Raw genomic sequence first — 16,013 nt, 5'->3', positions numbered from 1 at the left:
ATATACATCAGACACTTAACCAGAGGATGTGACTATTGGGTTTTGTTCTCAAGAGGAGGTGAAGAGATGAAAAAAGAATGACAGTGGACTCTACCATTAGAAGCCCTGTGGGATTGTGCAGTATGGTAGTCTGCACAGCCTGTTTAGTGGAACTGGCAAAAAATTATTCCTTATATTGCTTCACTTTGTTACACTTTTCACTAAAAAAGAATAAATGTATTGATTCTTATGGAAAATGTGAAGGTTGGAAAGCATGTTGTACATAAGGATCCAAATTAGCTTTCTTTGTCTTACTGAAGCAGGGGACATGGACAGGAGTTCATGGACAAGGAGTTATTACAGATTTGTTGACACTCACTGGTGGGCCAAATTAGAGAGTTACATATATCAGATTGGGGCTTCCCAGGTGGCGCTAGTGGCAAAGAACAGGCCTACCATCTGCAGGAGACATAATAGACGTGGGCTTGATCCCTGGGTTGGGAAGATCCCCGAAGGAGGGCCTGGCAACCCACTCCAGTATTCTTGCCTGAAGAATCCCATGGACAGAGGAGCCTGGCAGGTAGGTGACAGTCCATAGGGTTGAAAAGACTGGACATGACTGAAGCGACTTAGCACACAAGCATACATCGGATTATCTGATGAAATCTGTGATACTAGAAAACTTCCCTGAGAGGCGGATTAGAAATTAAAACCATGACTTCTAGAATCTTTCCCATATTGAAACAGAAAAATCAGCCAGGTGCTACTGCTAAGAAATTGCTGTGTTATTTTTAAAAATAGCTAAATTAAGATATAGGTATATGAAACACTGATTAACTGGGCCCTAACAGTAATTAGCCTTTTAGTTCAGGTGGCCTTTCTAGCATAGCCCTGGAAACAGACTATTTTGGGGGCTAAAAAGATATGTGTTTTTTAAGCAAGGAGAAAATATCTCCCCTAATGGAATTTTGTTTTATTTCTTCTCTCCCTGTTCATCTGTCTGTCCTTGTGTGTGCCTCTTTGGCGTTTCTTCGCTCTGTGGGACGACAGAACCGTCTGCTGCAGAATCCCAGGGGAAATGCGGCATCTCCGAGGATGAGCTGATCACTGCCATTAAGGAAGCAAAGGGGTTATCCTACGAGACAACGGAGAGCCCACGGCCAGCGGGCCAGAGGGCCGAGAGGCCCGAGGCCAAGGCCAGGTCTGGGCTGCCCACCATCCCCAGTCCCCTGGACCACGAGGCCAGCAGCGCGGAGTCAGGGGACTCAGAGATTGAGCTGGTGTCCGAGGACCCGCTGGCCGCTGAGGATGCGCTGCCCTCGGGTTACGTGACCTTTGGTCACGTGGGCGGCCCGCCGCCATCGCCGGCCTCGCCATCGATCCAGTACAGCCTCCTGAGGGAGGAGCGTGAGGCCGAGCTGGACAGCGAGCTCATCATCGAGTCGTGCGACGCCTCCTCCGCCTCAGAGGAGAGCCCCAAACGGGAGCAGGACTCGCCGCCGATGAAACCAGGTGCCCTAGACGCCATCCGGGAGGAGCCGGGCGCCCGGGCCGAGGAGCGCACCCCCAGCCGGCGGGGCCTGGCAGAGCAGGAGCCCTTCCTCAGTTTCCCCTCGGCTGCCCCGCGAGCCGGCCCGGAGCTGCCCTCCGGAGACCCAGCCCCCGCCCCCGAGGGGCCCACCGCGCCACGGACACCCGTGGAAGCAGCGAGTTCCGACCAAAGCTCCGAGGCCACAAAGGCCCCCGGGCTTCGGGGGCCTGGCGTCATGCCCCCTCTGCTGTTTCTCAATAAGCAAAAAGGTAAAGTGACAGCGTTCTTGATTCACGTAGGTTGTCTGCTTACAGTTCTACCCCTGGGTGTGCCGAGATACTCAACAGAGGGGCGTTGGTCTGGCTCAGCCCTGTAGTCAGGTCCTGATTGGTCGAACAGTTGGCCAAGAACCATTCCAAAGAGGGTGGGGAGGAGAAGAGAGGATTCCGATTCTTAGCTGGGACTTCCATGGCAAAGCTCAGCCTGGCTGGCTGAACCCTAGCATCTCCAATAATCAGTTTTGTGGACACTCCAAGATCTCCTGAATGGAGTGAATGTGTCCCTCCTTTCATTCCAGGACTGGATTTCCTCACTTGGGATGGGATGGGGTTTGTTATTGTCTAAGGCTCATTTCCAGCTTCCCACTCCCTCAGTGATAGAGTGGGCTTACAGTCCCTCTAGGTGCTGAAACCCAGCATTAGCACTTCCATTTTGCCAACCAAAAGTTCTTCTTAAATGGACCAAGAGGATCTCAGTGCCATCCTTTCTCTTACCAAAACAAAGCAACCACAACAACAGAGTTTCTTGTCCCACAGTAAGACCTAAGGTGACTAATTTTAAAGTCACTTTTTACTTAGAATTATTCTAATCTGGCCATTATATTTTCCCTATGAGAGATCTTAAGTTGAATGAAGTCTTCAAATTCAGAAAAAATGGAAGTCATTACTTCGTCTTTCGGGCTTTCTTACCCCCAAGTCATCCTCTACACCAGGTTGCAGCTGTGTTATGGAATTCAGGAAGGAAATTAAAGTCAGGTGAACAGTAATAAATTAGGCACTGCACAGTCTAGTTAATGGGGCTACATTAAAGGTACAGAATCTCTCCCCAGATCCTGGGGAGAACTTGTAAACAAACCCTAAAAGCACAGCTCTGTTCAAGGTCCCCTCTCCCCCATCTCCTCTGCTTTGTGTGTGTGTTTGTGGGGTTTTTTTTAGAAGTATTTTTCTTTTTAGGGATAAATGATTCTGAGGGTAACACCCTCCTTCCTGTTTATATGCTAACTTCAATGTTAGTAGCAATTAAAGTGCCTCATATAAAAATAGAGGACAAAATCTTTCTCATTATAGATTGGAAGCTCGCTTCTAAATTCTTTAAAATGAACACATTGCAAAGGGGGAAACAGGAGGAATGCAATGAAAAGATAACCTGCTGCATGGTTACTGGTGGCCTAGACATGTGGCATCACGTGGGCCCTGACATAATTGACTCCTGATATCCCAAATAATTCATCCCTGAGAGTTTAAAGTATATTTAGTGTGTGCAATAGGGAGGCTCTTCTGTGACAGACTTTGCAGTGGAAATGTGTATTTGTTGCACGAATATTAGAACTAATTTGGATTCTTTTGCCACCACTCTGACTGTGGTGGGACAGGGCCCTGCAGCTTTCAGGGAGCTTGAAGCAGGAACTCTTGAGTCATTCAGAGTATGGGTTCATATCACTGTACTGTAACAGGCATGTATTTCCATTTTATCCCCTAATTAGCATCCCCATAGTGAAATGGTCACATGTGCACGGTGCTGCTCGAATATATTTATCCTCCAAAGTAAGGAAATCTGAAGTCTAATAAAGAGAGAATGGTATTGTGCAGGCCCATTCCCCTCATTAGTATATTTGAGAGACAAGTACCGCAGCAGGACTGACCGAGCGACCAAACGTCCAATAAAGAGCTAAGGCGATGGAAAAGTACTGCTGTGAATGCAAAGGCTTCAGAGCATATTTTACAGCTGAGTCTGGTACCATTCTAATCTCTGTGCAAGTTGCCCCATATGGCTTGGACCCTCTGCTGCCACGTTAGACATTAGAAAAGAGAAAGTGGCAGTCTTTTCAAACGATTAAGGCATACCACGGTGAATAGCCTCTGCTCTCCTCCGCACTGAGGGATCCTTTGAAATCCAGTCTCCCACTGAAACTCGGCGCTCTCAGCCTCATTATCTATGAAGAGAGTCTGAAAGGTTGTTCTGAGGCAGCCGAGCGCTGGCGGTGCTGCGCAGATGACTCGGGGCTGCCAGCAGGTTATTGGAGCCCTGGGGTTCTTCTGGTCTCACCTGCTCCACCTCAGCGGGTGGGAGGAGCAGCCTCCCCCAGGCTGTTCTTAATCACTGTCTGTGGACAGGAGGGTTGTGCTCAAGTCAAGTGCGACTCCCCACAGCAGTGGGGTCAGGTCAGCTTCTGTGGTTTCCTCAAGCCTCTGACAGTGTAAATGCATTCATGTTCATATATTCACAAGTACGCTCTTCTCCCTGGCTTTGAAGTTATCCTGCTAATGCTGGTGCTGGGCTAAGTTTTGGGAAGGTCCAGAAATATTTAGAATGAGGTTTGGCAAATATCATAGCACATACTGTCAAGGAGCACTGGGCTTTATTTACTGGCATGTGTTTGTCCTGACAAGGTCTATTTATGAAGCTTTCTTACCTTTCGGAGACCTCTGCTGCTGTTGCACTGAAGACCAGATGAGCTTCATCATATTCCAGTTTCCCTTCTCTGTGCACCCCCTGAGCTCCTACTCCCCTGTTATTTTGCTTCCCCACACCCTCAAGGATGGCCTCTCAACATCACAGGGTAGATAAATTTTCACTGTTGCAAGGTTGACCCTTTTAGGAATGTCTTAGTTGAAAACAAATGAAAAATTCTCAATAAAACATTAATACCCAATGTGACTCATCAGGGTGGGAGTGCAGTATATTTCCACCTATTTGATTGCAGAATCTTTTATTAGAGTGTGGTGTAGGCTTCATCATCTACGGAGCATTCTTTGAGAAGTAGTGGTCTCTGGGTACTCACCTCCATTCCCAGCATTCTGATTACTTTTCCTTGCAGTTCAAAAGCATAGTGTCAGACCAGCCACCAGGACGTCATGTGGGAGCCTGTTAGAAATGTCAGGCTCCTTCCCAGACCTACATACTGATTAGAATCTGCATTTTATCAAGATGTCCAAGTGATTCCTATTCATGCTAAGGCTTGAGAAGCAATGCTTTAGACCATGGAAGTCAGTATTAACATTCTGACCTGAAACTGTTCTGAAGAATGTCACCAACAACAACCAAAAGACCTCTTTTCAGTCTCATCTTTCTTGTTCTCCTGGATACTTTAATGTTGTACTGCTGAACAGTCCTTAAAACATTAGTGAGAAAATAATGTATGTTCAAAATAAATAAATGGAACATAAGAAATGGTGCAAAATAAAAAGTTTAAGTTCTCCTGATCCAACCTTACATTTCTAAGTCTTAGAGATAACTGCAGGCTTCTGTTTTTGTTGTTCTTATTGCTTTCAGAAATTTTCTTTGTGTATTTTGGTATACATGGGTTTTTATTGCACAAGTGATATCATATTGAACAGACTATTTTAACTTACTTCTTTTAGCAGTAAAATCAGGGACACCACTAGCTCACATGGAGACTGTTCTCTTCTCAAAACTGTCCTCCTTTATCTCCCTGATGTTTCTCCTTCTTAGTTATCCCCTCAGTCTCTGACCTTTCCCCCAATCTCTTTTGCTACCTTCCTTCCGATTCCTTTGTTTGACCTGAGTCCTTTCCCTGTCTTCCTTCTTCCCTCATTTTCTTGCTCTCATCCACACAGATTTTCAGCCACTGCCTCACGTGTAGCACCTCCCAGGCTTTGGAGAAGTCTTTCATTCTGGGCTCCAAGTCCACTTCCTCACTCTTTAGTGAACATCCTATAGACTACCCCCCTCCACCTCCCATTTAGTACATTGATGTCCTTTGTCAAAATCTGCTCCTTTCCTTCTTCTACTCCCTTCCTGAGTGAATGAAGGGATATCATTCAGGCTTCACTCTGGTATGGATATTCAGATCAGGTCTGGATCTGAGTAAAGGCTGAGTAAAGACTCAGTGGCCGGAGACCAAGTTAGAGGAAGAACCTGATTGTAAAACTTCAGTGGAAGTGTTGGCAGTAGTATTTGGCTATACAATTATCCATATTATCCAGGATGCTCTTAATATTTGAAAAATTATCAAAAACAAAGTGCAAAATGTAAAAAAATAACTATTTGGAACTTTCAATAGGGCATCCAGTGATCCCAGTTTGAGAAATACTGGTTTAAGCCAGTGGTTCCCAGAGCATCCCAAAGCCTCAGCACAGGGTACCTCATAGTCTCCTGCTGACTGAAAATGCAGATTCCTGTTTGGCCCCTGCCCTAGAACTGCAACATCAGGATGAGCATAAACTTGCACTTTTAATAAGCATGCTAAAGAGAATTTTTTCTGTAAGCAGATGAGCTAAGCAGCCCAACCTGTAGTGAAAAACACCTTGGTGAGCGTGCCCTGGGCATATGGTGCTTTTTAATGAGAGAGAGTGAGGGGCACTCGGCTGTTTCCATCCCATCCCGTGCCCTGGGAGGCAGGCCTCTGCACCTTCTCTCTGCAGGCACCAGCTGCAGCAGCTGGAGCTTGCAGGGCTTAGCCCTCTGTAGCAGGGAAAAGCTTATCTCCTTAGGGGAGTGATTTGCAAGAAGACTCCCAGATGGAGGTCTTCTCAAAAAGACCTAGCATTTATGATGTTTATTATTACTTTTCATTATTATTAATATACTAGATAGTGCTTCTGTCCTAAAATATTTTGGAGAGAACCAGAATAAGTGTGACCCATTTACTTTTCTTCCTGTAATTCTTTTTTTTTTAAAAGTTAATATACTTTAGTCCCATATTTATTTGCTTCCATGAAACTGAATTAGTAAAACAGGCCATAAAGGTTCTTGGACAGGATCTTTCTTTCACAATGCAGGTTTCACAATTGGCCCAAAGACTTATGTCCCTAATATTACAGCCGCTTCCCCCATGCCAGATTTCAACAAGATGGACCAGAAACTGCTGGGTAAAGTCTGGCTTCTGTGAGGATGTATGCAGTGTAAATATTTAGATGGAGACATTGAACCTTCCATTTTAGACTATTCAAAGCTATTAAGTTACTTTTATGAGATGCTGCCCAGTGATAGAAGGTATTCTCCTGATTTAGCAGCACAGAATGAGGCTGCCGATAGGCAGTTCACCTTATTGGTTTTTCCTTCTGCAACAGTTACAAGGTTAGCATTGTCCCAAATTGCATATTGACCTGCCTTTTAAATCGTGGCTTCAGGACCCTGGGAAGGTTTCCTTCTCAACCTTGAAGAGATTTGCTCCAAATCTTGGTGACCCAGCACTTAAACTGTTTCTAGGGACAGATATTTTTGACACTTCACCTACAGGATGTATATATAGATCCAAAATTGTTGTTGTAATATTTTGATGCCAAGTCCTTCAGACACAGTGAACTCAACTCCCTAGTAAATTTTGCCTGGGTACAGAGTGGGGCATCATTTCAGTTCAGTCACTCAGTCGTTCTGACTCTTTGCGACCCCATGGACTGCAGCACGCCAGGCCTCCCTGTCCATCACCAACTCCTGGAGTTTATATAGACCCACATTCATTGAGTTGGTGATGCCATCCAACCATCTCATCCTCTGTCGTCCCCTTCTCCTCCTGCTTTCAATCTTTCCCAGCATCAAGGTCTTTTCAAATCAGTCAGTTCTTTGCATCAGGTGGCCAAAGTGTTGGAGCTTCAGCTTCAGCATCAGTCCTTCCAGTGAATATTCAGGACTGATTTCCTTTAGGATGGACTGGTTGGATCTCCCTGCAGTCCAAGGGACTCTCAAGAGTCTTCTCCAACACCACCGTTCAAAAGCATCAATTCTTCAATGCCCAGCTTTCTTTATAGTCCAACTCACATCTATATATGACTACTGGAAAAACCACAACTTTGACTATACGGACCTTTGTTGGCAAAGTAATGTCTCTGCTTTTTTTTTTTTAGATATTTGAAATACAACTTTATTCTGATTCTAAACGAAAAGGAATGGAAATGACAGTAACAAACAAGATCCCACCTCTCAATATTGTTGTGTGACTACAGCAGTCTTATATTTGAAACTCAAGGAGGAAACAGTTGTGTTCCAAACTACCTAAATATGCAGGTCCAAAAAATGAAAGTTTTTTGTTTTTTTTTTTAAACTGCCACATTCACTCCAAAGCCCATCCATCTCCTTCAGCATCCAAAGATTAAGCGCATGTTCTGCTTAGCTATATAATAAAGTGGCAAACACGCCACACCGCTGACATCACAGGACAGTTGCCTATAAAACTAGACTTCTGATGCTGGGCCCCAGCTTCACTTTCTCACAGGTCACCATCTTCATCCGGGAGAGCAGTTGTCTGAGTAGCCTCTAAATCGTGCTCGTACTGTGCTGCCAGGGCTGGGTCCATGACCACCTCTGGCGGGGCAAGAGCAGACACAGCGACAAACTCCAAGTTAGGGTCTCCGGTCAGTTTTCTAGCAAGCCAGAGGAAGGGCTTTTCAAAGCTGAAGTTACTTTTGCCAGAAATGTCATAGTTCTGAAGATTCTTCTTTCGGTGGAAGACAATTGACTTTGCCTTAACCTTTCTGTCCTTAATATCCACTTTGTTGCCACACAACACAATTGGGATGTTCTCACACACTCGTACCAGTTCCCTATGCCAGTTAGGCACATTCTTGTAAGTAACTCTTGTAAGTAACTCTCAATGTTACATCAAACATAATAATAGCACACTGAGCTTGTATGTAATAGCCATCTCTCAGTCCACCAAAATTCTCGTGACCAGCTGTACCCCATACATTGAACTTAATAGGTCCTCTGTTGGTATGGAACACAAGAGGATGGATCTCAACACCCAAGGTAGCTGCATACTTCTCAGATTCACCAGTCAGATGACGCTTCACCAGTCAGATGGTTCTTCCAGTACCACCATCACCAACCAAAAAAAGTTTGAACTGAACTTGGGGTTCTCCTTGGGCAGCCATTGTGATATTACTTCCAGAAGCATCTCCACACCTGTCTGACTGAGCTGTCTCTGCTTTTTAATATGCTGTCTATATTGGTCTTAACTTTTCTTCCAAAGAGCAAGTGTCTTTAATTTCATGGCTGCAGTCACCATCTGCAGTGATTTTGGAGCCCCCCAAAATAAAAGTCTGTCACTGAGTGGGGCATAGATAAGCCCTTAAGATGGATCCAAGTCCAACCTGCCTGTAGAGATAAGAGTTCACAGATGGCATATGTTTTGGTGCCTCTGAGAAATAATGACCCTATTTAGATGGTGATCCTGATTCTCTATCTAGTACCTTTATCCTTCACATAAATCATCTTTGCTTACCGATGCAGTCATGGAGATTGGATACTATAATCCACGTACATCTAATTTTCAGCATCAAGACTCTAGAGGAATCTCCACTCCTTTCAAATGCTAACTTCACTTTCCTCTAAATCTGTGTGGGGCACTCACAGTTATGGTCTCTGCTTCTGAATCCTATCTTTGTAACCCCACAAAACACTGCTGTAATACAGATAACATAAATTTTACCCAAGGTTATGTCAGCGCCACCAAAGGAAGACCTAATCAATTCAATTCATTCTTCCTTCCTTTGCTTCAGTCAATATGGTATACTGCCTGTCTGATGCAGGCAGTATAGTGATGACCAAGGCAGACATGAATCCACCAATTGCAGGGCTTCATTTGGGTGGGTGAGGGGCTGACATTAAATAGAAATCAACAGAATGATGTGTTCTCGTGAGAGAGTACTTGGTGGTAGTGGAATTTGGATCAGAAGGTCAGAGAGGAGGAACTAAGGAATCAACTATGGCAAGACATTATTTTAAAACATTCTGGACAACAGACAATGCAAAAGCTACAGGCAAGAAAGTTCTGGGAGCGTTCTAGAAACTGAAAAAAAATGTCTCCATGGTTAGAGTTGTTTTGTTGTTGTCGTCGTTGGTTTCCCTGGTGGCTCAGTGGTAAAGAATCTGCCTGCAGTGCAGGAGATATAGGTTCAGTCCCTAGGTTGGGAAGGGCTGTGGAGAAGGAGATGGCAACCCACTCTGGTATTCTTGCCTGGGAAATCCAATGAACAAAGGAGCCTGGAGGATATAGCCCATGGGGTCTCAAAAGAGTTGGACATGATTTAGTGACTAAACAACAGCAACAAGGTTGGCAGTGCCTTTTCATGCCCAGGCCACAGTGCAGAGTTTGGTCTTTATCATGATATGACAGGGAGAGGGAGGTAGCAATGAAAATAAAGAGGAATGGCTGAATTTTAAGTTTATTTTGAAGATTGTCTTAATTGGACTTACTGATACAGTGGATTGGTATTTGGGGTGACTTTATTCCCACATCTCTCAAATTATATTTCAGTTTTTGTCACCATAATTATTATAAATAGATGCAAAAGTATTTATAATAGGAAAAATACCCTAAACCTCAGTGCAGTTTCTTTATTCACTGAAGCCAATTTTTTTATGTCTACTATAGGAAAATCAACCATTTGGGTAATGCTGGCTCTGAAATATTCTCTCCCAGGTTGAGCTGTATATCTAGTATATTTTTATGGCCAAGCATTGGGGGGTATAATAGTTATTAATGTGTTTTGGTGACAGTGATGTTTGAGTGGCTGAGACCGGAGCTGGAATAAGGGTCAAATATGGTACCTATGGAAGTTAAATAGGACATAGAGTGAGGTAGGCAGGGATGGGGGACAGCAAGTTGGTTCTTTAAAAAGAGTTAGGTATAATTTTGGCGAGGGCCAGGAACTCACAAAAGCTTCAGAAAGTCTAAAGTGAAATTCAAAATATGGATCAAAATTATACTAACAAGCAAAGATGGTAGCTTGCCAGAAAGCAGAGGATAAAGTCAGAGAAAAGGTAGTTTAAGGCAAACACTCAAACTGGTATCTGAAGTGGGAACAAGTATATCACTGGCCCTAGTGAACTTCAGCTCAAGCCTGCAGTTGATTATTGTTATTTGTGATTACTCAGTGCTTCCTAAGTCAGCCTTATCTCTTTAATGGTCCTTTTGGGTTTTAAATGACCTAGGGGTCCTCTTCTGCCAAGGAAAGCCTTAATCCAGGACTCTTTCTCTCTTCTTGTGGAAACTGAGGGCATGTGGCAGGGAGAATGGATTAGGGACTCAGTGGAGACATTTGTTTTTCTAGACAGTGTTTCTCAAAGTGCAGTTGGGGACCATTGACATCATAAACTGTTTGATAAAATACAGATTCCAAGGCTCACCTCCAGGATCTCCTAAGAATGGGCTGAGGAATTTGCTTCATTAAGTGGCTCCCCAGTAAATCTTAGGCACACCAGAATTGAGAACTATCATTCCAGGGACTGTGTTGAGGCTGATCTCTCAAAGCCCTCAGAGTTATCTTTGTCAGGTTTTTTTCTCTTAAGTGTCCCATCTTTTTCAGGGCCTGGGCCAGAATCCTGCCAGGCAGGTTTTCTGATTGAGCTTGCTGCTGCTGCTAAGTTGCTTCAGCTGTGTCTGACTCTGTGCAACCCCATAGACAGCAGCCCACCAGGGTCCCCCATCCCTGGGATTCTCCAAGCAAGAACACTGGAGTGGGTTGCCATTGCCATTTCCTTCTACAGTGCATGAAAGTGAAAAGTGAAAGTGAAGTCGCTCAGTCATGTCTGACTCTTCACGACCCCATGGATGGCAAACGACCAGGTTCCTCCGCCCATGGGATTTTCCAGGCAAGAGTACTGGAGTGGGTTGCCATTGCCTTCTCCTGATTGAGCTTAGGTGTTTTAAATGGTTTATATGTGGGATTTAGAATGAAATTTGTACTGTCAACTCTGAGACGTCCACCTCCTTATAGGAGAAGTGGAGGGGGGATAGTGTGAGCACCACCTGACTTACAGGCTTATTCTGGAGGTGCTACTGCTATCTTCCCACCCCACAGAGGCTCCAGAACAAAGACCTGCAAAGGGCGGGCAGGGACACAGCTAGCTAACAGTTCATGTTCCCAGTAGTTTGGGGCCTTCTGGTGATTTTGGAGGGAGGGCAATGAGCAGTCCTGAGAAGAGATCTTAGTTCCCTCCCCAGGAATTAAACGTGGGTGGCCTGGATGAAAACCAAGAATCCTAACCACTAGACCACCAGGGACCAGAGGCTAGAAGCAAAGTGGCCCTGGCTCTTGCCACTATTTGAAAGCAAGAATGTTTCAAGGAGGCAAACACTAAACACAGGTACAACATTTATTATTAGAGACACAGCACAACGTATGAAAGAGCACACAGGAAAACAGTTTATCCAACTCAGAAGCAGGGCAGAGATACACACCCAGAGAGAGTGCGGACACCGAGGAGCTCAGGAAGGCAGACACTAGGCGGAGACACACACCTGGAGAGGAGTGTGGGTGTCCTGAGCGAGAGGGACGTAAATCAGTGATATAGGAAAGTCCTTCCGCGTCTTTGTTTCCCTTTGGCCCGTTATCTTGTTTCTTTCTTCATACTGCTGGTCCATGGACCCTCCCCAAGATGCGTGTGCAACTTTTTGCCAAGATGGGTCCCACCACAGAGGCCTATGAGTGCATGTCCACGTTTATTATGGGTTGGGGTCCCCTCCCTTTTCAACCCCCAAGAAGCCTTCTGCGCTTGTGCAGACAGGGAAGTCTTCCTTGACCTCAGGAGTGGATACCTTTTCTCTTTGCTTTAGCAGAGCTCAGCTTTTATCACTAGCTTTGTCCTTGGAAGGTCTGGGTGAGAACAAAGCTTGAATTTTACTCCACTTAACAGATACCAGGTGTCCAGCCCAGAGGCCCACTGTCTCCTACCTCACTGGGCCAGAAGAGTCCTCCAGATGGCCTCTGCCCATAGCTTAGAAAATTCATGGGAGAGGGAGAAAGCCTCAGCCTGGGGTTGAGCTGTATGCTTCCAGTGACAAATGAAGTAGCAAGCTTAATCTTCTTACACAAGATCAAAAATTTCACTACCACTGATAAATAATTCAGCTCAAACCTGCGTACTCTGGTAAACACAGCATTCTGATTTAACTCTTCTGGCTGGTACCTCTTTTACAACTCAGCTGAACACTGAAATCTTGGGAGATTTCTCTAAATGCAAAGCACTTACAAAAGCAGAATGTGTTCCAAAGTTATCTTTTTTTTTTTGCTCTCAAATTCACTTTTGTTTACCTCCCCCTAACATCTGTAGGAAATTCGATCCTATATCTAAAAACGCAGAAAAAGCCAAGTAAAGCCGAGAATGGCTTTCATATTGATTTTCCCCACTCACTGTAAATGTCTGTTGCCATCCAGTGGTTGTGATGAAAATATCCAACCTCTACTTTTTAACCTCATCTGAAGCCACTAGGATTTGAAATTACACATTTCAAATTTACAGAGTTCCTGGGTTAGGATGTAAGAAAATGTATCTTTCAGTGATTTTCCAGTGTCCATGTGACTGCACCATTTGTATAGGGATTGATCATTTAAATTGTCATCCATATTTTCCTTGAAATAAGCATGAGGACAGAGGTCCAAAAAAAATTCCTAAAAGGGTAATCTGGTTTGTACCAGAATTAATTTTAAGTTAGCCATTTTGCCTGTGCCCAAAAATATAATATCATATAGGATTCATGAATCAAAGTTTCATACTAACTGGAGTTTTTTGATCAACACCCTCCTTGTATATTCAAGTCAGGATTTGAGGTACAATTAGTTGTTCTCAGTGATGTTGCAGGGGCAGAAGAACCAAAATTTGAGATAAGGTCTCCTGGCTCTGATCCAGTGCCCTTTTCCAACTAAATTGATTTCCAGGTAGTTGACTTGTTTGTAAGTAAACCTAAATGCTTCTCTATGTGATGTGGCTTTATAATTTGGAGGTTAAGATTTAATATCTTAAACATATACTGCTGTAAATAGTTTTATAATGGTGCATGAAACACAGTTAGATCAAGTGGTAGTGTGGTGAGTGATGTGGAAATTCAGTCCAATCATCTGGAGAGGATTTAAATTTTTTTTTTTTTTAATTTTTAAATTTTAGGTTAGCCAAGTGATGGTCAAATCACTTTACATAGAGTCACAGTTTTCTCAAATGTTAGACAAATAAAATCATAAATAACTTGGTTCTAGATAATTTTGATATAAGTAGAATGGCCTCACTGTTGATGTGTCCTTTTTATTTTCTCTCTCTTCCCTTTGTTGGGGTCCACATTTTAAAGCCCTTTCTTATTCTGAAAACAGAATCTTGAAAATTTGAGTAGATTTTATTTATCCCACAAGTCTGTGCTCTACTTACAAAGCCAAAAATCCTGGCTTTCACTTTGACTTCTAAACCCCTAGTTCTTGTGTAGACCACATCTTTCCCTCAGATCCTGTTCAGTTCAGTTCAGTTCAGTTCAGTCACTCAGTCGTGTCTGTCTCTTTGCAACCCCATGGACTGCAGCACATGAGGCCTCCCTGTCTATCACCAGCTCCCAGAGTTTACGCAAACTCATATCCATTGAGTCGGTGATGCCATCCAACCATCTCATCCTCTGTCGTCCCCTTCTCCTCCGACCTTCAATCTTTCCCAGCATCAGGGTCTTTTCCAATGAGTTAATTCTTCATCAGGTGGCCAAAGTATTGGAGTTTCAGCTTCAGCATCAGTACAGCAGAGACTAATGCCCTGGAGACTGATGGCAAAGTCCTCTTTGAAAAAGATACTTTCAGATTTCAGCTATACTGTTCATCTGTCAAATCTGGACTAATTGCCTCTAAGATGAGGCATAAGATCGTTCACTTGAACTGTAAGTTTTATCTCCCTTTTGTATATTTGTTCTTGTGATTTATATAATGCTCATTTTGTAAGGGGTAAAGATAGATCAGTTTCCACCAAATTGATACTTCCTCTTCAATATTTTGCTTTTCTGGAGGCTCAGCTGGTAAAGAATCTACCTACAATGCAGGAGACACCGGTTCCATTCCTGGGTTGCCATAATCCCCTGGAGAAGGGAACAACTACCCACTCCAGTATTCTGGCTTGGAAAATTCCATGGACTGTATAGTCCATGGGGTCTCAAAGAGTCAGACCCGACTAAGTGACTTTCACTTTCACTTCACTTCCGTAGTGTAGCATCATTGCTGGGTAAGACTGTATAGTCAGCCACTGCATTTTCTAGCCCTCTTTGCATGTAGATGAAGCTAAACACCTGATTGTTATCAGTGGAATGTAAGTGGAAGTGATGTGGGTCACATCTGGGGCAGGATGGCTAAGATGTAGTTGTGCCTTTTCTTCCTTCAGGCTGTAAGGGATAACAAAAGGGAAGGAGCCTGGGCCTCTGAATGAATGCTTGGAGGGAAGCTGCCTGCTAATGAACACACATATTGCTCTATTAAGTTAGCCCCAAAACAGAATTGTTCCCATGGTAAGGGTTATTTGTTACCATAGCCAGCCTCATCTTGACTAGTATGGTAACTCATGATGTAAAGGTGAGGTTAAGAAAGAAGATCTACAGTTAGAATGTATGTTGGACCATATGTTCCATGGTTGTATAAGTTTTATGTTTTGCCTCTCCTTCTCTCTACCTTTCTCCTTTGTACTCTCCTTTGCTGATGCTAATTGATCCTACTCTTAAAAATACTGGTGAGGTGAGGTGAGGTGAGGTTCAGTCGCTCAGTTGTGTCCTACTCTTTGCAACCCCATGAACCGCAGCACACCAGGCCTCCCTGTCCATCACCAACTCCCAGAGTTCACTCAGACTCACGTCCATCGAGTCAGTGATGCCATCCAGCCATCTCATCCTCTGTCGTCCCCTTCTCCTCCTGCCCCCAATCCCTCCCAGCATCAGAGTCTTTTCCAATGAGTCAACTCTTCGCATGAGGTGGCCAAAGTACTGGAGTTTCAGCTTTAGCATCATTCCTTCCAAAGAAATCCCAGGGCTGATCTCCTTCAGAATGGACTGGTTGGATCTCCTTGCAGTCCAAGGGACTCTCAAGAGTCTTCTCCAACACCACAGTTCAAAAGCATCAATTCTTTGGTGCTCAGCCTTCTTCACAGTCCAACTCTCACATCCATACATGACCACTGGAAAAACTATAGCCTTGGCTAGCCGGACCTTTGTTGGCAAAGTAATGTCTCTGCTTTTGAATATGCTATCTAGGTTGGTCATAACTTTCCTTCCAAGGAGTAAGCGTCTTTTAATTTCACGGCTGCAGTCACCATCTGCAGTGATTTTGGAGCCCCCAAAATAAAGTCTGACACTGTTTCCACTGTTTCCCCATCTATTTCCCATGAAGTGATGGGACCAAATGCCATGGATCTTCATTTTCTGAATGTTGAGCACAAATTCATCAAAAGAACATTTAAACGCCGAGTAAATTCCACAAAACAACTTCTGAAAGCCAGCAGAGGACATCAGGCACCCAGAAAAGCAACCCAA

General features: G+C 44.1%; 1 protein-coding gene and 1 pseudogene across 1 annotated transcript in view; one reads left to right on the top strand and one right to left on the bottom strand.

The window, feature by feature from the left end:
• Positions 1–16,013, top strand: part of RTN1 (reticulon 1) — a 248,967-nt gene that overhangs the window by 129,644 nt on the left and 103,310 nt on the right. Inside the window, exon 3 of the mRNA XM_061429040.1 lies at positions 1,030–1,779. Within this exon, the coding sequence (XP_061285024.1) occupies positions 1,030–1,779 (750 nt within the window). The remainder of the gene's footprint in view (positions 1–1,029; positions 1,780–16,013) is intronic.
• LOC133254777 (GTP-binding nuclear protein Ran-like) lies at positions 7,762–8,660 on the bottom strand (annotated as a pseudogene).

Source organism: Bos javanicus, chromosome 10 (genome assembly GCF_032452875.1).
Source record: "Bos javanicus breed banteng chromosome 10, ARS-OSU_banteng_1.0, whole genome shotgun sequence".
NCBI classification, from domain to species: Eukaryota; Metazoa; Chordata; class Mammalia; order Artiodactyla; family Bovidae; genus Bos; species Bos javanicus.
The sequence above is the reverse complement of the archived record's forward strand: the minus strand, read 5'-3'. Positions and strand labels throughout refer to the sequence as shown.